This window comes from Apostichopus japonicus, chromosome 3 (assembly GCF_037975245.1).
Source record: "Apostichopus japonicus isolate 1M-3 chromosome 3, ASM3797524v1, whole genome shotgun sequence".
In the NCBI taxonomy this organism is placed as follows: Eukaryota; Metazoa; Echinodermata; class Holothuroidea; order Aspidochirotida; family Stichopodidae; genus Apostichopus; species Apostichopus japonicus.
Genome location: NC_092563.1, coordinates 12,044,467 through 12,070,366, shown reverse-complemented (window position 1 = coordinate 12,070,366; position 25,900 = coordinate 12,044,467). Strand labels below are relative to the sequence as shown.

The 25,900-nt window shown below is 36.3% G+C and overlaps 1 protein-coding gene across 1 annotated transcript in view; it reads left to right on the top strand.

Moving 5' to 3' along the window:
• LOC139963269 (guanine nucleotide-binding protein G(o) subunit alpha-like) overlaps positions 1 to 25,445 on the top strand; it is a 39,132-nt gene extending 13,687 nt beyond the window's left edge. Inside the window, exons 3-8 of the mRNA XM_071963922.1 lie at positions 409 to 550; positions 8,663 to 8,823; positions 16,808 to 16,936; positions 21,158 to 21,287; positions 22,666 to 22,819; positions 24,595 to 25,445. Of these exons, the coding sequence (XP_071820023.1) occupies positions 409 to 550; positions 8,663 to 8,823; positions 16,808 to 16,936; positions 21,158 to 21,287; positions 22,666 to 22,819; positions 24,595 to 24,782 (904 nt within the window). The 3' untranslated portion in view covers positions 24,783 to 25,445. The remainder of the gene's footprint in view (positions 1 to 408; positions 551 to 8,662; positions 8,824 to 16,807; positions 16,937 to 21,157; positions 21,288 to 22,665; positions 22,820 to 24,594) is intronic.
• The last annotated feature ends 455 nt before the right edge of the window (positions 25,446 to 25,900 follow it).

Below are 25,900 nucleotides of genomic sequence, written 5' to 3'. Positions count from 1 at the left end.
CTATGTGGGCTTAAACCCTTCCTTCGTATCACCATATGAATTGAGGGTGTCTATATGCGGCGTTTCATACAGTACACTTCACGGATATCAGCAGTGCTAACTGTTAGGGTATACTAAAAGCGAAGTGAACGGAATGAAACTGGTATAGTTTAATGATCGTCATATAGTTATATACCCTCGAGTTTCAAAGTATTCTCTTGTCATCTATTATACAAGTTTGCCTGCGTAATGTGTGTAAGTATTGCGCTAAGAGGCTTTACTACATGATTTAAACCCGTGTCAGTTATTTAAAGCTTCGGGTTATGTTTCTTGTACCTAAATATTAATCATGTCCTATACTGCTGAATGATATAGCTGCAACCTATAAAAACATGCTCACGTCTTTCTTGTTTTCTCTTCATTTCTCAGAATTATCCACGAATCTGGTTTCACCGAGGAAGATTCGAAAAGATTCAAGCCAGTTGTTTATAGTAACACTCTACAGGCCATGGTAGCAATGATTAAAGCCACAAAGAGACTCGGTGTGCGATACACGGATCCGGCAAGGGAGGTACGTCGGTAATATATACCTTACAAAGTGACTTAAGGCACAAGATTCATTTGTAAAGGTGTAATCTGTTCAACGCACTGTTGTCGGTCCAGGCAGTATTTCAATACGACTTGTAATGCTTAAACATATCACCCTATAAACATTTAAGGCTCACCAATGCGAGTCGCTGGACTACTTAGTTTAAAACACGGACCAATAGGTCAGTGCATCAATTGCAACGCAAAGATTAAGACTTCAGTCTCCTGCAATGACATGTTCACACTGCATCACAATTTTCAAAGTGTCTTTAATGACAAATGTCATTCAATGGTGCATGGTCTGTCGATAATATGCAGTTTAAAGAACATGTTTGGTTGAAGCTATTATAGCATTAATTAGACAATAGCTTAACATTTACTATCTAGCATGCACGAAGGACCAATGTCGTGGACACTTAAGCCTTAAAGGAGCATTCCATGGATTAAGCATATATTACGCTGCGATTTATTTGAGTATGTTTAAAAACATTGCTATAGTACCTTCCGTTGTTTTTGCCGTGGAATTATAACATATCAAGACTAAAATTCTGCATAAAGTCACAATTTTTGGTAGTTTCTGTTAGACTCATATAAGACTCATATAATCAAGCGCAATAATTCTAGACTATTATTTTTTTTTTATTATTGTCATCTTTAATGAGGGTAGACCTGCTCAGTGCAGAAGCACTCCTCCCAGAGGGGCCATTCAGACAAGGTTCGAGACACTATCGAGGCAAGGTTCTTAATACGAGTCCAAACCGTGTCCAATGTAATTAAATATTATTGTGTTGTTCTTAGCTTATATATATATCGTTAATTAACAAACAAAAGTATATTGGTCATGCAACTGTAGTTATAAGGGAGTGTAATGGTCGTATATTAATTCGGCTATCTGATACTAGACTAAGATTTTAATTCACATGTAGATAGACAGGATGTAAATTAAGTTTAAATGTGTCCATTAAATCCGTATTTTCGCCATAAATTCGTCAAATCCGATGAATCAAGATAAGGCAACTTACTGATATTTATTTGCGTCTTAAGTCAACCGAAAGCACATCAGGAACTACTAAATCAGGCAAATACTATAACATTTACATGACTTTACCATTTACAATTTTAATATTTAAAATTAAATTAATTTAATTTCAGTAAAAACATTATAATAGTTTCAAGTATCGAGGTCTGCTACCAGACATTACTTCAGGTGAAGTGGCCTCCCCCTTAAATTTATTGTTACTATTCAAAGCCTTATCACATGATAATCTACCTGAATTGTTAGCCTCATTTGATATGTACTACAATTAGGTCGACCCAAATTTCTTATCTGCTGTATATAACGTACCCGATTACATTAAGTTTCGTAAAAGAAGAAGAAAAAAACACTTTTGAGGAATTTGAGGTAGATTTAATTTGAAATAAAACCGACGACAAATCTGAATAATAATGAAGTAAAAGTGGTGTAGAGTGCTCGGACAGACACTCTGTTATATCGCTATCAGATTAAACCGCTATATACATCTGATCAAAATTGGAGTTACTCACTTATACGAGAGAGATAGATGCAGATAATTAATATGTGTCAGTATGAATGTAAACACTACGGCAATTTAGAGACATGTTTGAGGGGTTCTGTGATGGGTGTTACAGCATTTTGCCATTTTATGCATAGACTACTTTGTAGTCGACGTATGGTATTAATTATACCGGTAACAAATGTTAGAAAAAATGGAGCAAAAAGAAAGTAAAACCCCAAATTACTTATGCATTTATACTTATCTATCTTGATCAATCGTAGCCATGGAAACGAACGAAAAAGATGGGAACACATAAATCACCCAACCGAGCGTGACTTATTTCAAAAACAATCTAAATGTTAGATGAACCTGTATTAGTAAAGTTTGTATCCATTTGCATTTGACGTAATTAGATTTAGACCCAGTTGTTAACGATTTTGCAAAATCACCACTTATAAGTCCAGGTTGAAGCAGCTAAAGCTTCATTCTCAATCTCCATCTCTGTCCATCTCTCTCTCCTTCTGCTTTCTGAATTAAACGTGTAGAATAACAGATGATCACCAGCATACCCGCCCATTTACATTATTAATACTGGCCTCAACAATACTTGCAATGTTATTCAGAGACGCCAGAAAGAAGATCACTCACTTTCGACAAAGATTAGCAAATTCGAATCAAGTAACAAATTTACTGCTGCATCTTGAGTTCGTGTCACCGTGCATACCGTTAATCTTCGAAAGGCTAGTATATTCATTTGATTACTTATTTTGTTCCAGGCCAAGCTTCAAGATGGTCGTAGGGGATATTAATAAACTCTGTCCAACCTCATATAAGTGTTGTGCCTTTCGGCTTACTTTACAAACCTAACTGATGTATGGACGTAAAAGATCGTCCTTTGCAATTTGGTAGAAAGAAATCCACGAAAATAAAGGTGATGTAAATGTGTGATTACGGACACCACAAGCTGTTTTCGGGTTGTTGACAATTGTCTGTGTAAGTCCATATGCTATTCGAATTACTGCAGGGAAATGGCGCAGTGTACAAGTAACACAGATGTAACATATTGCGGCTTCTCGTGATAGATAGAAATTGTGTTGAATAATTCATGAATAGTTGTATTAACTTAATTTCCCTCTTATCCTTTTTCTTCCTACAGTGTCAAATTAACATTGTAAATAATCTCACCAGATGTACGAGATGACTATATGTAATTAATCCTGCCATACATGAAATAGGACCTATTTGTTCTACATCATTACTCGCTGTATGGTTCATTGCAGCATAAATGGGCTAAACAAAGAGTAATCACTGAAACACACATGACAAAGATGAGAACATGAAACGTATCAAAAAATAAACCATATGAGAGATCAACAATGTTATCTTCACATAAAGAAAAAATAACATTTACAGATTGCTCTTTGTTACAAATGTTTTTGTTACAATATATATATATATATATATATATATATATATATATATATATATATATAAATATATATATAAGCTATGGATACTTATTATATGTTTTGCCTCACTCTAGAGATCAATCATGATGCTAACCAACTCGAAATCATTTGTGAATCCTAAGGCCGGATCTCGTTAAAAGGGAATATATGTATATGACTGGATAAGCTCCATGACTGTCCAATTTTACCATGTTGAAGGAGAACATTATGGAAGACTTCTTAAGATATAAATTCTTGGTCACGCATTCGGCATTGTGAATCATACATCACATACAACGATAGTAAATGAGTAACATATCTATACTCCCTCCCGGTATACAGCTCCCTGATAGAATTGAATGCTAGTCGCATCAATACATGCGTCGTCTGGAAATTGGGTAATTTTGAAAGGTATTGATGAAGTGCCCTGATGGGTTTTTGATAACCATTGGCATGCACCTGCGCTTTCCCATGTCAAAATTTCACCAAAATCTCTAGAAACATTTCTTGGTTGAATCGGATTGTACTTCTGTCACAGGCAGATGGTGAATATCACGTGCGTTACTAATACGTCATAAAGCAGTAAATGAGATGGTTTTTCTTGAACATTCGTCGATAACATTGATAAGAGGACGAGTTTGTTGTCATAGCGATTTTAAGTTACCGAAGTATTTAATTAAAATCGCAATTTTAAACAAACGTACCTTACTATTTCAGAATTCTTGGCATGGATGAAAATATTGCATATTTTGAATAGCTTCATATCTCACAACAGTATATATTTGCTTTCAACAAACAATGACCTCGGAGTTATCAAAGAAGTATAGGAAGGTTCAGATATTGCAACGTGGCTTTATCGGCCCGCGGCTGGCTGGTTGTTGCTTTCTCTGCCCTTCGTAGAATTTTATTAAGCACCCTTTGGCCTATATGAAACTAACCAATGAGACTTGAATAGTTTGTTTACACAGACAATCACCTGGACAAATATACAGTGTACCCTAACGGTACTCTCCATGGCAGGGTATTAATCCCCACGCCCCCCCCCCCGAACCCCGTCGACTTACTAGTAAACTTTGCATCATCATAGGAAACCGATATTGATAAGTTCCCCTATAAGTAGCTAGTTTTGCTCGTCATCGATTTGTACACGCCCGCATACGCAAGGTTACCGTATTTATAATCATAATTCACGTTCAAAGGGACAACGTGCTAAAACAGTGCACATACGCCAGCAGTCGTCTTTAACTACATGTCTTAAAACAAGATGAACATTGCAGATTTATATGCTATTGATATCTATGAAAATCAAGCCACCATTCACCCAGTTAACTAGACATGATTGAGGGCTATTGAAGGGTTGATTTTTGATATATATATATATATATATATATATATATATATAAACAAATATATAAACAAATATATAAACAAATATATAAACAAATATATAAACAAATATATAAACAAATATACAAAACATACACAAATTGTTCATTAAGCTATCGCAGCTTCGTGAAATGCCAATATTCAATTTCTGATAATTATTTTCAAGTCGTCTTCTTATTTTAATTGTGACTAGAAAGGTTCAAGGCCGTCTCGATCCCTCGATATGACATTAATTGTTCGCTCCTCAGGCAACAGTTCATTATATGTGCTTCCCGATACCATCTCCACTAGAATTATACTGAAGTCAAAATGAAACCGAAATGATGAGGTATCCTCGTCATCATTATGTGTCATTCTCACGTTCACTTCCTTAACTTTCTAGAGGGAGGACATTAAGAAATACGAAACTTGAATAAAACACGAGTCCTCGTTGCCTTACCATTTGTCAGTATAAGCTTGCAACCCTTGTGATATAATGATATGCATTAGCATCACTGGACCATCCACTTGTGCGTTAAGATCTGTAAGGACGCACATACGTCTACTTGTCAAAGCTTTACTCGTATTGATCCGAGGCTCCCTCCTGACAGCTCTCAGGCAACACGTACATTAATTGAATCAAGACAAAGAAAATGGTGAAAGTATTGGTGTTTTCGGCTTCGTCCCCAAGCTGAACTGGGGGCCCTCTCTCTGGCAACTTGTTAAAAGTACTACTCGGACAAAGTCACGTTAGAAGGTACAATTGCGAAAAACACTGTTGTCAACATATGACTCCTGGAGATTTCTGTGCACTGTTATATAAAAAAAAACTGTGTCTAATTTTGCCTGATAGCTTAACGTTTAATCAACCCTTGGTTTCTTATTTGTACTATGTATAAATTGTTCCTATGTTCATTTGTTTCTGTTTCATTTTCAATTGTACGAAATAATTGCCTGACAGCTATCCCCGAGCATTCGTTTGTGCAAATGACGTGATTTCTAACATATACAACGTAATTAACTATACACTTTAACATAAGGCACCGCTGATGTCTCTCCTTCTGAAGGAAATCATTACACGTATTCCGTAAATAACCAGCGAAGCATTGCTAAAGGCTGGACATCTATTGAGTCTCGAAGAATAATAATTCGTCATCATGATTTTAATGTTTTTTTTTACTTCTGTGTTTGTTTGTATTGGTGTATGTTATTGTTTTGCTTTCAGACGAAGATGATTGTAATAAAGAAAATACATCACCCGTTTTACTATAGTTAAGCTACTAATCTGATGTGACTAGACAGTATCAAAGTTTTACTATATTTAAGCTACTAATCTGATGTGACTAGACGGTATCTAAGTTTTACTATAGTTAAGCAACTAATCTGATGTGACTAGACAGTATCTAAGTTTAATTATAGTTAAGCTACTAATCTGATGTGACTAGACGGTATCTAAGTTTTATTATAGTTAAGCTACTAATCTGATGTGACTAGACAGTATATAAGTTTTACTATAGTTAAGATACTAATCTGATGTGACTAGACAGTATCTAAGTTTTATTATAGTTAAGCTACTAATCTGATGTGACTAGACAGTATCTAAGTTTTACTATAGTTAATCTACTAATCTGATGTGACTAGACGGTATCTAAGTTTTATTATAGTTAAGCTACTAATCTGATGTGACTAGACAGTATATAAGTTTTACTATAGTTAAGATACTAATCTGATATGACTAGACAGTATCTAAGTTTTATTATAGTTAAGCTACTAATCTGATGTGACTAGACAGTATATAAGTTTTACTATAGTTAATCTACTAATCTGATGTGACTAGACGGTATCTAAGTTTTATTATAGTTAAGCTACTAATCTGATGTGACTAGACAGTATATAAGTTTTACTATAGTTAAGATACTAATCTGATGTGACTAGACAGTATCTAAGTTTTAATATAGTTAAGCTACTAATCTGATTTGACTAGACAGTATCTAAGTTTGACTATAGTTAAGATACTAATCTGATTTGACTAGACAGTATCTAAGTTTGACTATAGTTAAGCTACTAATCTGATGTGAGTAGACAGTATCTCAACGACGTAGCCAGGAATTTGAAAGGGGGGAGCACCTTTTGCGATTGATATGGATTTTCAAAGTTGTAGGCACGACTATCTGAGCGGAGCGCCACCATCGGTTGGCGCGAAGCGTACAAGAAAATTTTTGGTTTTACAAACCCCTCAGATGGCCGGAAACGGCGCTTCCCGAGTGTTCATTCTGGTTCCCTGGCCTCTTGCTAACTTGAGACACCTCATACAATATCACTTTTAAACCCACAATACAAACGAGTTAAAATAGTACGTAATTCAATATTACATAATGTATTAAAATCAGCAAGGTACATGTACAGAGTATAGTCTTACTTTTCAACTTCTGATACTTGTAGATACAAAGATAGGCCAGAAATGTCTTTGATACAACTATAGCCAGTAGTTGTCTTTGATACAACTGTAGCTAGTAAATGTTTAAGTTAGCCTAATAAGAGAAGGCGAGAGCTATCCGACGATTGCCATCTGATGCAAATTTCTCAACTGTTTTCTCAACTGAAATATTATCTGCGTAAACGGGTTCTTAACTAGATGTTAAAAAACTGACAAGATCGGATCCTAGTCTTTTTCGGCGCGATAGAAATGACAGCCTTGATGACAGAAGAATAGGTCACCTAATTTAGCCATATTCTTGCTACGTTCATTTCCATAGTTTTTCCTGTCTATAGACTCTTAAACTCGTCCAGCAAGCTTATCGATTTGAATTATGGGTGTTTAAAAAAAAAAAGATAACTTGGTCAAAAAAAATGTAGGCCCGGGCCTACAGTGCTATATACTGGCTACGCCCCTGATCATATGATATCATTATCAGCAGATTTTGTTTCCTGTTTGAATTCTTTTACATGTTGTTATACATAATATATCAGAAAGACAAACATAGTGCTCTTTTACAATTTTTCCAGTAGGATGATTCTTGTTTATTGTCCAATGTCTGGACTTTAATACATTTGACGAACTTAACTGATGGACAATATAAACTTTCATATTTTGTAATATAGCCAGATATGCAGTGGCCTAAAAACAAGTATCGTTATCGCAGTGTATTAGCAGTGTAATACTTATTATAGGAAGAGCGTATCACGTACGATTGCTAGCTTAGCTTCATAACATGCTGTTCGTGCAACAACTTAGGACGACTCATAGAACGAACGTTGTCGACGTTGTTGTGCATACAGTTCGTGACATTCCATAGAGTGCGGTTAGGTAGGCAATATGTATTTTATTACGCAGTGGCCAACTGTAGGCTTGTAATTGGCTATAAGCTTAATTTAGCTAATTGCATCTGCCAAACTAAGTAAGTAGTTGAATCAGTAGGCGTGAATGTTACTACGATTACAATCGAGTTAACGGAGCTGACGAGTATTCAAGATCAAAAGAGCACTGACAAAATACCATGCTAAAAAACGACAGTTTAAAAAAAATATCGACACTGAAAGGGGGGAGCGGTCGCTCCCCCTGCTCCCCCCCTGGCTACGTCCCTGCAGTATCTAAGTTTTATTATAGTTAAGCTACTAATATGACGTGACTAGACAGTATCTAAGTTATTATCGTCAATGGTCTTTATTTTAAATATGTACTAACTCAGAAAGAACACATTCTCTCCATTTCATGTACATTACATTCATTGCTATTTGTCATTCGCTATTTGCGTCTTTCAACAGAACGATGCTTCTTTGGTTTTAGAGGTTCTAGCTGACTTGCAAGATTCCGAACCTTACACGTCTTCGCTCAGTGCTGCCTTAATACGTCTGTGGAAGGATCCAGGAATCCAGGAGGTATATGCACGATCAAGAGAATACCAACTAACAGATTCTGCTAAGTAGTAAGTCATTCTCATACATGTCTGTCTACTGCTCTTTTTCTTTCATATCTACAATAATAAAACAGAAGAAAGCAAAAATTTCGAGACTTTCCTCAAATGAGTTTTGCTGTATTTCGCTATGTGCGTGTGGAATTGCATTGTGTCTCCTTTTTGGGTGTTACAACATTTTGACATTTGAAGCCCTATAGACTACTTTGTATGTATGAAATCATAGCGCATATGCGCTATTTCAAATTTCATATAGCAGTATTTACAGCATGTAGCTCAGAGATGAATATAAATAATATATATATATATATATATATATATATATATATATATATATATATATATATATATATATATATATATATATATATATATATATATATATATATATATATATATATATATATATATATATATATATATATATACTGTGTGGAAATGCATTTTCATTCATTTCCGTGGAAAGTTTACTGCTGTCAAAATTCGAATGGATAACGTTGCATGGTAAGCTATAAGACATAGACACCTACGGCCTTGGTAACACTGCTGCCATTGCTAAAGTCGCTTATTCATAATCATATGATATTAAATATCAGTTTCAAATTTCGTAATATATGACGATCTATGACAAATATAAGAAGCTACCGTGGTAATTTCCTCCTCAGTAGATTGTTTATTGATGTAGGCGACTGACTGCAAGGAAGAGAAAAGTATTATATAATAGGAAAAGCATGAGACGTGAAACTAGCAGGCGAAACAACAATTTTCTCGGAATGCGGTGTATTATGATCAATCGTAAAATTATAGTTCAAGGCTGTTTTTCACATTATATGTAACATATTGTAAGTAATAAGTGGAGTTCCCGGCAATTAGGAAAGAATCTGCCCGTAATTTATCTAGCCTATTATATATTGTTTGCTTAAGGCTGACAGTATGAAAGATATATATTTTCGTTCGACCATTTGTTTTACGTTATAGCTGCAGTAGTAAATTGTGTTGGGGGAGGATTAACAATATTGAGGTTGTGAGAAATAAGAAAAAAGGATTAAAAAAAATATATTAACGGGTACCTCACCGAATTACAATTCATCACCAAATAAAACATCTTCTATTTGGAATGATTGAAATAATTGAAGATATTGAAGCAATTGAAATGAAAAAAATGATCCAAATTATTCAAATTATTCGAATGATTCAAGTTATTCAAAGGATTAAAGTGATTCGAATGATTCCAAAGGATTCAAGTGATTCAAGTGAATCAGGTGATTTGAGTGATCCAAGTGATTCGAGTGAATCAATTAATTCAAAGGATTTAAGTGATTCGAATTATTCAAAGGATTCAAACTTTCCAAATTATACAAATTATCCTAAATTATTCAAAGTTGTCATTTGTTAACATATCACTTCTGTAAACTAGAAATAAAAGTACCTAAGCCATATCCTTGTTGTAAAGCATTATAATTTGATACTTGCTGATTCTTGCTATTTCATTTACATTTCTAACAATTTTCATGTTGTAAAAGCTGACTTTGCTAAAGTTATCGAACGAGTTAAAACAAATACTCAAGTTAACATATTTTAATTGAATAGATTAAAGTATAGGCCAATATCTTTATTATCCTTTGTCTAGTTATAAGGTTTCATCTATATGAAATGAATTCTTCCTTTAGAAAAAAAAAAAAACGATTGCTTCGAAATCCTGGCCCCATGCACGTTCTAATATTGCAATAAGGAAAATAATCATATCTTACAGGGCTGCTCCAGAAAAGATTAAATGTTTCACGGTAGTGACGGTTACAAAGTTAAGGACAAATTGTGAACAATTTGAATTATTATGTATCATTATTGTTATCACTAACTGAAGGCTTGAAACATTATCCGAAGGTTACCTATAGTGTCCGTTGGCCAAGAGTATCCTCATCTGATGTAGCTAGAATTCATTTGAAAGGATAAGACAAATAACCTTCTGAAATCAAGGAAGACTACCTCAGAGTAGATGATGTCCATCTATGAGCTAGCAGTAACGATATTGTCAAGAGATTGTCTGATTACCTACTCATCTCATAAACGCGTGAAATTACAGACTGATTATAGTAGAATTGATCATATCGTTGACAATGTTGCCATGGAAACACAATACTCTATGGCATTGCCCTCAGTCAGACAATGTGTCACTGATTTGGAAGACAAAACGTCGTTATTCCAAACAGCAGAGTGAAAACCGCTTCTCAATATGACACAAACCTACCGTGGGACCTAAGCTATTCTGACAATAGTGTTATGAACTAAGGAAAAGTAAAGCCTGGAGTTAGACTTTGTTGTCATAATACAAAAGGTCCGCAGTAGTTTTGTGTGCTTTCAGAAGTATGGACTTTCTGACTTGTATTTCAATATTACAATACTTTTCTTACATAATTCGAGCCCAAACCTCCTTCATATTATACGAAAACACACATAATCCTATTAGTCGGTAGCCTATGACCCTACACCGTGTCGCCCGTTTCACTCATTCTATACATGCCACAGTTGCCATTGCAAGAGCGAATGGGAAAAATCTTATAAAGTGAATAAATTGCTGAAATTTTCTGAATCTAATTGCATTTTGTATTGCAAAGATATGATTTTTATCATCTGGCATCTGGCAACAGCGGAATGGATAATGTCATAGTGCAATTCATTCTATTGAAAATGTCTTCGGTTTTCTTTATAATTTGTCAATCATTTATTCACAAGAAAAAACAATATTTCTACAAAACAGATACATTTTGATGAAAGTCTAAGTATACAGAGAACTTTGACATCAGGTTTCAAGGATAAAAAAAAGGTAGATTATAATAGCCTTAGTAAAGCTTAGAAAAGAGCATTTGCCCAGATGACATCACAGACCCACTATACAATGATTCAACTTCAACGAGTAGTTGAAGGTTTAGCCAATCAAACATAGGTTACATTCAATCGACCATATCTCGAGTTAGGGGCATGATGTTAATACGGGGTTTACAACTATAGCAATGTGGAGTATTTGTCGCCTCAATATAAGTATCACATTGTTTATCACCAGAATATCCCCTTTAAGCTTATACTTCAACACGCTATATCTTAAACTGGAATTCCGTTTGGCCAAGCTCTTCTAAAGCTTTTCATCGAAAAAGCCAATCGGAAACTGTCTCACCGACAATTTGGACGGCCTGCTGCCTTATTTGTTTCAATAAACATAGACCGAAATCAATCCTATAGGTTTCACACAGCCACTTTCAGAATATTCGATGCGATTCCGTGTAATTAAATTTAAATCAGCATCTAAAATAGCCATCTCATGACATTTTGATTGTCATGACCGACAGACAAAATAATGGGATCCAACGATTTCTTCTCACTTCAATAGACCTTGACATTTAGAACATAAACTCCATCCAATGGTCCTTCAAAATCTTAGTTCTTCCTTTTTATCGATTCACGTCCAGATTTTTTAACTTACAAATTGGTCAGTTTGAGTCCTTATATATATTCCATAACTCATTTTTTCCTCCTTTCAAATTTCAATTTCTTACAAAGCGGACATAACGCCACTGATTTATATATCAGAGTTCGAGTATGATAAGAGTATTCAGTTATATGAAGAAATACGGATAAGATATATTACAGTGTCACCATGGTAACACTTGGCCAATAAGGTCAATAATTCTAATGCTCGGATATTAAATTTTCAAGAGGATCATCGAAACTGCCATAAGATAGTTCGTTTGTAATTAGTGGTTAATGTAAACCAGATATTTATATGATGACTTCTTGAGAGACTATTCTTGGCTTATTCTGAGAGAATAATTGCGCCAGATACCATCGTCTGAATTTTGACGAAATTACTATGTGATCATTACAAAGCAAACCTTTATTAAAAATACGCAATTATTGTTTTTTTTTAAGTTATACGAGTATTCTCCAGAGTAAAATGAGAGACCCTTTCAGATTTTGTCACTAAATTAATGGGTGATCAGCTAATAGATTTGTCAAGCTAATGAATCTGATCGTTAGATTATCGAAATAGATATACACACGCACCCACCCATATATATATATATATATATATATATATATATATATATATATATATATATATATATATATATACACAACATTTTGTTCCTAACGATATCCTTTAACTTTAAACGAACCTCTATATCTTTCCGTGGTATTCACATATGTATGCTTCATGAGGGTTACATTATTCATTAAGTGACTATTTGCTGTTACCAAGGCCCTTGAAAGTATAAATCACACCATAGAATTCCCAGTGTGTTGGAATGAAGGGACGATCACTTTATCACCAAAGTATATGAAAACGACACGTGCGTTTTCATGGACTTTGGTCAAAGTAAAGTCTTGTCAGTAGAACTAGACATAATTGAACTTGCAGGCAAATAAATCGAAGTTTTAAATTGCCCATTAGTGACAGCGTTGTGGTGATGTCGAAATTGTTGAGGAAGTTATGTTAATCATACAGGGTAAAGATGATTCATATTTTAATGTACTTTCAAATTCATCCGATTTGAAATTTTCGAAAGTAGGTGGCAGCAGATATGCTGTTCCCGTTGTCGTAAGTGCTAGAGGGATTTTAAAATGGTGACGTATTTTGAACACAGTCATCGTCAGTCTCCATGGGCAAAGTTAGATATTCATCTGTGCATGATTGTCCCGAGTCACTATTTTGTGAACCTTATTGCACCATTTGCAGTACGTATCGTGTGAATTAATAACATATTTGGTTAGAGGAGTGAAAAGTGCCAAATTGTCCTTCCTTATTTCTCATTACAATACTAATATTTTGGGTACATATTTCAGATTTACGGTTGATTACTTATGCGCGAACTCTTTTTGTTACGGCGTGAGAGTGGTTATATAGATAGGCCTGTGTCATTTTATTGTTTGGGGGACTGGTGGGCGGGCCGAGAGGGAGGTTGAGAATTGATTGAAGGAACCGGTCCCAAAATCGGCACCGAGTACCCATCTGCGCGGTTCGGTCGGTCCCCGGGTACCCGTTCATTACGTATTCAACCTAAATCCCAACTCGGCCTATGCTACAACATAGGCCTAATATTATTACGTATATAGGCTATGCGGCCCTTCAGTCACGTAATGGTAAGACTGTAAACAAATGTTAGTTTAAGTAAATGAACCTGCGAAATGATTTATACGGCAAGGCTGCATATTAATATCAGCTACTAACATACTAAGATTACTTCTTAAAATCAACACATACGATGGTTTTCTCCAAACATGTTTTTTTAGTGATCTATGAAATAGGTTTCGTAACTTGCAAGTAGTGTAACTCTACGCATTTCAAGCCTAACGGTTTGTAATGTCCCATTGAGCAAACTATTTGTGAAAACGTGGTTTGAGTAGCAACAGTATCAGAATATTTTGCAACAAAAGCTTTCTTACAAGAAGTAACAGCAACGCGATAGCCTATCATACTTGCGCAGGGCCTATCCAACACCTGTTCTTTCTTGGCTCTGCACGCGCTCAAGAAGGTGGCGGCTATTTATAGATTAGTTGGAAATTGTAAACACTGTAATATCAATCAAGCCTTGTTATTAAATAGTTGTGTCCACTGTATAGTTGCAAGCCAATCAGATGTTGCTTGATTCTTTCAAGTATATAGAAAGATTATGTTCAGGTTTTGTGGAACCATTCCACTAAATAAACGGAGGGGGGGGGGGATCAACATCTAAGCGTAAGAGTCTCATCCACCTACAACTGACCAAAAAAAGAACAAAAACTTACTTACTAATGAAATACAAACAGGCACGTAGCCAGGAATTTGCCAAGGGAGGGGCGAAACTGTAGATTCGGCACTGCAAACTATCTAAGCGTAGCGCCACCATGATTGGCGCGAAGCGTATACTTACAAGAAAATTGTGGCTGAAAATGCCTCCCAGATCGCTGGAAATGGCACTTTCCAGGCCTTGTAAGTTGCATCTTATAGCCTTTCCCCTTTGAAAATACTAGCGATATAATAAAAACATTAAAACAAAAATTAAAAAATATGCTCAAGGGGGGGGGGGGCGGCTTCCCCCTTCGCCCCCCCCCCTTGGCTACGCGCCTGAATACAAAGTATTAAGGCATTTTTAGGGACTAAGAATGGTTTTGGTAACAGTTCAAACACTATAATTCTAGAACTATTTGTTTATAGTGCACATTGGTACAGTGAGTTCTACGGGGTAAAATAACAATTAATAGAATGGTTGACCCGTATACTGCGTAACAGTTAATCATTCTTCGAACGAAACCTATAGCTACACAAAAGTGACGGCCATAGCGTAATGAAGCACAAGTAAGTAGGGAAATGGAGGGCGATCACAAAATTACCACTTAATGAATTAGCCAAGTTAACTGCGTTGTTTCCCCAAGTGTGCGGATACATTCATACTGAGCGTGTGCCAATGTAATTGGAGCATGCGAACTTTACTCTTATATTAATGCACGAGCAATATAAGAAGGCGCAAAACCACGTGACAAAATCTACAATTCCTATAATTGAAATCGAGGGCTTCGATTAATTTATTTTGAACTTTCATAAGTATGAATTGTAAACGCACGGTGAGGCATATAGAATGGAGGAATCGGTTTCTAGTTGTTTATGATTTAATGACAAACTTCTCTTCGCGAATATCGCCCAAGTGTTTTATTGTAAAGTATTGATATTTGATTTTATAAAAAAAATGTTTTCCTTGATATAGGATAGAAGGTGTTTACTTGGATACCATGGCTATCCAATGCCTGTGTGGATAACTGTCATCCCTCATTTTATATACACTGATCTTTAATATTTAACTATACGTCATTTTACACGGCAATGTGGATGATTCAGTGTTGCATCCATGCAGAAGATATTTCACTAGCATTTGACACAAGTGGAAACAGTGTGTGATAGGTTTACTACCTTACTTTGCAGCCAGACATGCCAGATATGTTAAACTTTAACATCAAGTTGTAATAATGATTGAAAAGTAACATACTTTCTCAAACTATGAAACATTTGTTGTAACATGAATGCAAACCATTAACAATACTTTGAGCTCATGAAGTTTTCTAACTGTAAAACATTATAGACCGTAAACAAAACAAGTGCAGTTCAATTTTAATTGTATTATTATCTATGTTGGAATTTTGTTGTAGTGTTAGATAAAGCCCTGGAAATGACAACCATTTTGTACTTGATTGGACCAGTTCATGTTTAAAAAAGGGTTTAGCCAAAAATAGTTCCTTTTTACAATTATTTCTTGTTAAACTTAAATAGAACCCTTTTTTTAATTGTAGAGCCAGTGAATTTTATTTAAATCAATTATTTAAATCCGACAATTCTGATATCTAATATGTTAGAATTGTATTTACAAAATTACGGTACTTACACACTACAATGTGGTAGAAACCTGTTTTTCAATGTCTTGAGCTATCAGTGAGAAGGTTCAATTGGTTGCAAAGTCGTATTTTGTTACCTGAGGTATAAAAACCAAGCAAAATGCAAATATTTCTGAGTGGCACTTGTGTTTCATATTTTAAAGGTGTTTTTCATGATGATTTAATGATGTATATCTCAGGTTTCAGTGAGTCACATTAGATGTTATCAAGTAAGTATTACTTAAAGAAGAGATAATAGGCCTACTTTTGCGCACAGCTAAATAGAACATGTCTCCCATTGGCGTGAACTGTACTCGTCTATACCGTATACTGAGAGCATGTAAACTGATATTTTTAAAGCAATGAGAAGTTGTTTCGTAATGTTTCATCCCTCGCTTTGGATAGTTTGTCTGTTGCTGTTTTCTAGCCATCGTTGCTTAACTGGTTTTTTCTTTGTCTTGTAGTGTTCTATATACCAGCCTATCGTTAGTTAAATGTCTGTCTGGCTGCCTGTGTACATTTCTATAGACATTACATGTTTTATTTCATCTCTTTTTCTGCACTTATAATACTAATCTTTCACATTCTTTCTCTGTAGTTTTCTAGATAGTTTAGAGAGGATTGGTGATCCCGAATATCTACCCAATGAACAGGATATACTCAGAACAAGAGTTAAAACAACTGGAATTGTGGAGACTCACTTTACCTTCAGAAATCTCCAATTCAAGTAAGTCCTCATATTAAACACATTATGTCGGTAACAATAATAGTCCAAAGATGGGCACTCCCGATTAACTTGATATTCAAGACTGAATTTTACGAACTATTACATACGGTACTCTCTGGGACATTTTAATATCTAATTTAACACTCATTCTGGATATATAAATATTTAGAAACTATGTTGAAATGCAAAAACTTCCTGGCCAAAAAACTGGTAACATTGAGATAAAATTCTTGTTACAAAGTTTTACAAAGGATATGTTCTTTTTTTTTCTTTCTCTGACTGGCAACCGATTACAAATAAATATTTTATTGTGGACGATGTTTGAATGAACAATAAATTAAACAAGACATTAGCTAACCTTATCATTGCTAGTAACACTGTGACTTTGTACTGCAGGCTTTTTCGATGCTTCTTTAAGTTATTTAAATTGGACAGGATATCTCCTCTCTGTCTTCGCGTGACACATGTGTTCGTCTAGCCTTTAGCTAAAAAAAATTGGTTTGATGTAGTAGTGGTTGTAGACAGCACTCGGTACAAAAACCCAGTTAAAACCATACTTTTTGAGCGAATGATTGTAAACATGTTGATGTTACTCGAAGCGAAAGGCCCTTAAAGGTTATAAGTTTGGGCATAAAGTAGGAAACTGCCTTTTACATGTGTTTAGTACTGCAATATGAAAAGTGTCTGGACGAAATATGAAAAGTGTCTGGACGAAGAAGCAATGATATTCATTTATTAACATTAAAGTGATGGAAATATTATTTTTTTTTCTTTATGTTACACGCGATTACCAGTCTAATACATAATGCATGGAATATTCCAGAATAAAAGAAAGTATTCAGTTGGCATGGAACTTAAAAGAAAAGTCCAGGTCAAAATTTCTTTTTGATATGTTAAAGAGGAACATAATCTAAGCATTCTTGTGAAATTTGCATTCATTTCTTATGTACCGTTTTTATCTGATATTCTACCATAAGTGAACTTGAAGCAAACAGGTGTGATGTCATAGTTGCACACTGACAAATAATGTTTTGTTTTTTCTTGATTTTTCAGTCTATTGATTTGACCTTGGATTGGATAGGGTTACTAGTTTGTCTTGAGGGGATGTGAAGTTTATAAAATACCTATGGTACATCCACATTATGGATGCCTTCAATTGTGGAGTATAAAATTAGACGTAATTTTTAAAGGAAAACAAAACATTATGTATCAGTGTGCAACAATGATGTCACACCTGTTTGCTCCAAGTTCACTTTTGGTACGAAAGGTGGCAACTTCAACTGTCAATATCTCAAAAACGTTACATAGGAATTGAATGCAAATTTCACCAGAATGCTTAGATTAAGTTCCTCTTTAACATAGCAAAAGGACATTTTGATCCTGGACTATTCTTTTTATGAAGCTATTGAATCCTGCCAAATACCTATTTGATCGCCTCAGTCATGTTCTTTAAATATAATGGTTAATTAAAGGCCAGTATATCGTACATTTCAATTGCAGCAACAGTGATTTAACCTTTCATAAACAGGTGTATTGCTTTGTGTGTCCTTTTTCATTTAATTGATTTGTCGTTAAAACTGTGCATGGCCGTAAAAAGAACCTCGTTACTCATTATAAGATGCAGGGCAGCATTAACTAACGTTTGCTTTTAAGCATTAATTTCCGTTAGCTGCGAGTTTATACGGCTTTTTCTTCTTCGACTTCGTCCTTTTAATCATGCAACGTAAGGAGAGTAATAATGGGAGGATTTATACATACTTCATGAAGACCATTGTTGATGGGGCATTCTGGGTTTATTTACGGACATTATTTATACTAAACGTACTGTCTGCAAAACACGTCCTTTGAGATAGGCAGTCTACAGTAAGTGGAAATATTCCTGCAGGAAGGATTAAGAACATTTTGATTATTGTAAAGCTACCCATTCATAACCATTTTCTTCACATCACCAGCTAACGTACTGCAGTGTCAATGCATATAAATTGGATATTTTTGAAAGTTTTTTTTAAGGGGAAACAGTTCGTCCCAGACAGTATGAATTGTATATGCATTATTCACTCTTCAAAACAACTGTTTAAGATTAAAAGTTTATCAGACAGGCTGTAAGTAGGTCTATTATTAACAGCAAGATTGATCAAACTAAGACATATGTCGTAGATATGTTACCAAATACAGGTTACATAGTGACTAATTAATAGACGTAAATGTGATTCTGAACATTTCGTTGCCCAGATTCCAAACTATGTTGGTATTAATCAAATGTAACAGGCAAAGTGGAAAAGCTCCCAATTCTCGTCATTTACGTCATATTATTTGAAATTGAACAATGTTCTTGTCAATAGGCGTTTCAGTCGTCGCCCACAAACTTCTCATATTAACATTAATCACAAGCAAAACTTAGACAAAACGAAGTTATCCACATTTTCGGTTTCTGCATTTTTGTGATGAATGCAACTATGGTCAAGGGTACAATCGAAAAATTAACAACGTGTATTAATGTGCTAGTTCTCCCGACTACAACATGTATTAATATGCTAGTTCTTCCGACTACAACATATATTAACGTGCTAGTTCTTCCGACTACAAGATGTATTAATGTGCTAGTATACTTCCGACTACAACATGTAATACTGTGCTAGTTCTTCCGACTACAACATGTATTAATGTGCTATAGTTCTTCCGACTCAGTACATGTATTAATGTGCTTCTTCCGACTACAACATTTATTAATGTGCTAGTATACTTCCGACTACAACATGTAATACTGTGCTAGTTCTTCCGACTACAACCTGTATTAATGTGCTAGTTCTTCCGACTACAACCTGTATTAATGTGCTAGTTCTTCCGACTACAACATGTATTAATGTGCTAGTTCTTCCGACTACAACATGTATTAATGTGCTAGTTCTTCCGACAACAACATGTATTAATGTGCTAGTTCTTCCGACTACAACATGTATTAATGTGCTAGTATACTTCCGACTACAACATGTAATACTGTGCTAGTTCTTCCGACTACAACATGTATTAATGTGCTATAGTATACTTCCGACTACAACATGTAATACTGTGCTAGTTCTTCCGACTACAACATGTATTAATGTGCTAGTTCTTCCGACTACAACATTTATTAATGTGCTAGTATACTTCCGACTACAACATGTAATACTGTGCTAGTTCTTCCGACTACAACCTGTATTAATGTGCTAGTTCTTCCGACTACAACATTTATTAATGTGCTAGTATACTTCCGACTACAACATGTAATACTGTGCTAGTTCTTCCGACTACAACCTGTATTAATGTGCTATAGTTCTTCCGACTCAGTACATGTATTAATGTGCTTCTTCCGACTACAACATTTATTAATGTGCTAGTATACTTCCGACTACAACATGTAATACTGTGCTAGTTCTTCCGACTACAACCTGTATTAATGTGCTAGTTCTTCCGACTACAACCTGTATTAATGTGCTAGTTCTTCCGACTACAACATGTATTAATGTGCTAGTTCTTCCGACTACAACATGTATTAATGTGCTAGTTCTTCCGACAACAACATGTATTAATGTGCTAGTTCTTCCGACTACAACATGTATTAATGTGCTAGTATACTTCCGACTACAACATGTAATACTGTGCTAGTTCTTCCGACTACAACATGTATTAATGTGCTAGTTCTTCCGACTACAACATGTATTAATGTGCTATAGTATACTTCCGACTACAACATGTAATACTGTGCTAGTTCTTCCGACTACAACATGTATTAATGTGCTAGTTCTTCCGACTACAACATTTATTAATGTGCTATAGTTCCTGACAGATTAAAATTATGAGCATAGAACATGACGTATGTTTTACATGACGTAAAACCTATAATCACGTGACCTCGGAGCTCGGATACCCACCAATTCTAGACTCTGGTGGAGTGTTTAGGTACACAGTTTTAGGTGCATCGTTACAGCATGTACATTGCTATCGGATTATAGTAATACCAAAATCAGCAGAGGAAGCTGTCAACATTGCCTCAATTTTAGGAGTGTCCTTCTCTACAGCCAATTCGGTGAATAAAACTGTTTCTGATTAGCCTAACACCAACCAAGAGGTACTGCACCAAGGTTACTTCAGACTTTTAGAGTGGACGTTCAGAGCAATAGCTATAATATGGATCTATACTTGCGATGTGCCTCACTTATTTTGGGACACTTGGTTTTGCAGGTTATTTGACGTTGGAGGTCAAAGGTCAGAGCGAAAGAAATGGATACACTGTTTTGAAGACGTTACGGCTATCATATTTTGCGTAGCTCTAAGTGGATACGACCAAAGGTTGTTAGAGGATGACGTCACGGTAAGAATCAACTCATATAAACAATACTATATGTAGGCTAGTTGATTTTCGAATAGAACTTAACAACTTAACATGCTAATTAATTTTAGTGCAGAGTAAAATCACGTGGTTGAAATATTGCGAAATTGTATCAGCCGCATAGCCGAAGAGGCTACGTTTCTATATAAGAAAGCTGACGTAGAAATTCTCTATCGGTATTAAAACATCAAAGTTTATCAAGATACTAGGACATCGGGATGTAGGATTTTAATTATATAAGAGGGGAACCTGACGTCCTTGAAGCTGACTCCCGTGTAGAAGGTGTGGGGTCCTCCCACAGAAAAAAATGAAACGTAAAATGGTGCTTCTGATGCATATTTAGGCTATAAATTAGGTCTATAATTAGGTCTACACAAGTTGTGCAAGTTGTGCATCATCATCGTCATCGTCATCGTCATCGTCATCGTCATCGTCATCGTCATCGCCATCGTCATCGCCATCGTCATCGCCATCGCCATCGCCATCGCCATCGCCATCGCCATCGCCATCGCCATCGCCATCGCCATCGCCATCGCCATCGCCATCGCCATCGCCATCGCCATCGCCATCGCCATCGCCATCGCCATCGCCATCGCCATCGCCATCGCCATCGCCATCGCCATCGCCATCGCCATCGCCATCGCCATCGCCATCGCCATCGCCATCGCCATCGCCATCGCCATCGCCATCGCCATCGCCATCGCCATCGCCATCGCCATCGCCATCGCCATCGCCATCGCCATCGCCATCGCCATCGCCATCGCCATCGCCATCGCCATCGCCATCGCCATCGCCATCGCCATCGCCATCGCCATCGCCATCGCCATCGCCATCGCCATCGCCATCGCCATCGCCATCGCCATCGCCATCGCCATCGCCATCGCCATCGCCATCGCCATCGCCATCGCCATCGCCATCACCATCATCATCATCATCATCACACCATCACCAATATCATCACCATCACCATCAGCACAACCATCACCACCACCACATCACCATCACCATCACAACCACCATCACCATTATAACCATCATCATCATAATATGTATTAGATATAGAAATCAAAACAGATATAAGTATGCTCAACGTGTTATAAATACGTATATACGTAACAAAAAAATGTCGCAACGAATCTGAGGATAGAAAAAGGAAAAACCAGACGTTAGTTTTGAACATATATGCCAGTTAAAATAAACGCGTAATTACTTTTATTTATATTTCCTTCGAAATGCTGATATCAGTTGAGAACACATGACATATTCATCTCAGTTGGGGCATAGTTTTGATATTTATAAAACGGTTGGCTATCTGCACAGTTTCTTTTTACCAAAATATGTTCGAACTTGTCATTTGCAGAATCGTATGAAGGAGAGCCTGAAGTTATTCGACTCCATTTGCAACAACAAGTGGTTTACACAGACGTCAATAATTCTATTTCTGAATAAGAAAGATTTATTTCAAGAGAAAATTTCCAAGTCACCTCTGACAATTTGTTTTCATGACTACACGGGTGAGTATGAATTATTATAAAAGCTTTTGTCTGCATTTTGACCAACAGAAAAATCATCATTCTTTGAAATACTACATTTCTTCTCATCGCAAAGATTCTCTTTATCCAGAATTTGACACAATGAGCCCTATAACTGCGTACAAAGTGCACATGCTTAACTTGAAATGAAAGAAACATGTTTTAAGTTACAATTCTAGTCAGGCGCGTAGCCAAGGGGGGGGGGGGCGAAGGGGGCAGCCGCCCTCCCCCCCCTTGAGCATATTTTAAATAAAATTGTTAATGTTTTGATAATATCGCTAGTAATTTCAAAAGAGAAAATGCTAAGATGCAACTTACAAGGCCTGGGAAGTGCCATTTCCAGCATTTTCCAGCATTTTCAGCCAAAATTTTCTTGTACGCTTCTCACCAACATGGTGGCGCTACGCTTAGCTAGTTTGAAATGCCGTATCTACGGCTCTGATAGTTTGCCTACATTTTCGCCCCTCCCTTGGCAAATTCCTGGCTACGCGCCTGATTCTAGTAGCAGACACACCACCTCTCGTCCCGACGGCATTGTTACTGGAATAAAAAATGAATATATAGGAATATATATGGATAACTGTTAACATTTACATAATTATGTGATTATGTGTAGTAAGCAGAAGATCGCTCACCAACCCTTAACCTGATCATGTGTAGTATCCATATACACTTTTCAAGGGACACGTGGTAATCACGTGACGTAACATCGTTATGATCACACAGTTAAAGTCTCGATATAAGGGGACTAATGTTGAGGGTGGATTCAAGTTGGTTGGCCAGACTCTATCCTGGGCGAATTTTTCTTGAAAACTCAATTTAAATAATTTGCATTAGTTTAAATGTACAGAAAAGATGTTAATGTGATTATACGTATAAAAAATACCGGTATTCTCCACAATCTTTTACAATACAATCCTTTAAAAAATGAATTCTTTATGAAGTCGATGATACCAAAAGATTAATACAAACTAGGAGTAAATAATCGGGTGTGCATTGTGGGAATGGTTTACTAATAATGAGGTAGTTTTAATTCTTATTAGTAAATGGATGTTTGCTGTAGTTTACTCGAATAACCAAGTTAGTGCATTATTTATCAACTCCCTGGTCCTACACTCACAACCCCCCCCCCCCCCACCCCTATCACGCAATATAACATTAAGAATACATACCGCAGACTGAACAGAATCAGTTAATTGAGGGTAGATGATCCCAATGGGTGTTGAGGGCCAGGGCGAACCCCGTGGACATTTACGTCACCTGGCTTCCTTTGTGAAATCTCCATTTTTTGCTAAGTACGGTATATTTTGAACATATTTTGGATGTACTACCGGCTAAGTCTAAAGGAACACTGATTGGGCACACTCACATGATAGCTTTATTCATGGCTGTTCAAACTGACATAGATGGTCAAATGAGATGACTACACATTGAGCAAAATTTCGGAGATATCGAAAAAGTCAGTTTACGCTCGTACATGCTGATGAAAGCTGATTCATTCATGTAGATCAAATAGAGGTTAAAACGTCTTACTTTAAATCAATATAAGAAACCATACTTTTATAAAATTCTTTCATTTCGTTGTCTATTATTCCGGCTAACTAAAACTAGCCCAATGCCCGACACAGCCGACAGATGCCATCTGAATATATGAACAGTGTCAATTTTGCAGTAATCTATACTGCGCCACAAATCATTTTACTCGATTCATCTTAATGAAAGTGATAAATTTACTGCTCGAGTTTTTTTTTTCCTAGGTCCCAATGAGTTCCACCCAGCTGCCTCTTTCATCCAATCAAAGTTCGAGGCTTTAAACAGAAGTACCTCCAAGGAGATCTACACACACATGACCTGTGCCACGGACACTACAAACATCCAATTTGTTTTCGACGCAGTCACAGATACCATTATTGCCAACAACCTTCGGATATGTGGCCTATATTGACCAGCGCGTAACAAGGCGGCGTGCCTTCTCTTGCCCGTGTGTAAATACCGCAATACCGGCCAAGTGGCCACTCCATACTGTCAACAGTTCTCAAGGGAGCAGCTAGCTCTTACGAAACGGCTGCTGGACGGTATTACTTCCTAGTCGATACCTTTCCGGGAGAAACGTCTCGTTTACTGTTTTCATTATCTGCAGGGGAAACTCGATGACCTTGCGTGGGATCTTTACCAAGAACCTCTGCTAATGTAATTTAAAATTCATCTACGTTTTTGAAACACAAAGTGAGCAATTTTAAGTTGCCAGTTTTCATATCGATAGCCTTATCAAAACTAGCAACCGACCGTATCACGCGAGTTAATGTACAGCTATAGGCAAGCAAGATATGGCAGAATAAATAATGAAGATGGCAATTGCTTGGTAAGTTTGTTAACAAGACGAATTCGAATCTAGAAAGGATACTTCGGACAAACATAGTCCGGGTACTCACATCCATTAAGAACTGAATAAATAAATAAAGTAAAGGAGAGCAATCCCTACTCTAATCTTTACACTATTAGTTTGCTCTCCCTTTGTCAGCAATTGCAACTTTCCAAGCCGACTTCTCTGTCGTATCTTGTTTATAGAGGAATGGATGTGGAACCTGAAGTACAGGTCGATGTCATGTTCAGGGGCGGCGATCTGTTTCAAATATTGGGGGGGGGGGACATTTGCTTGGGTGCAGGCGAATTACTATCAAAGCGGAGCGCTACCATTGGTTGGCGCGCAGCGTACAAGAAAATTTCTGGTTTTGATAGCCCCCCAGATCACCGGAAATGGCACTTTTCGGGCTTGAAAATGACCAACCAGATGTACATTTTTGCCTGAGAACCAAGTTTTTCCTAATAGTTTTTTTTTTTCATTCATAACCTTTTTTCAAGATTGTCACCATTCACACATCATGTTCGACCTCATTGCATCTCCTGTGGATCATTGCTTTTGTAGGTTATTCTACGTAACGCCCCACGATACCCGTCAGCCCCACTTTGCAAGGTTTTAAGCCCATTATTTGTTCAGAATTTGAATAATAAATTCACTTCAAAACATAACCATAATGTTACACAAAATTTCATCTATGAACA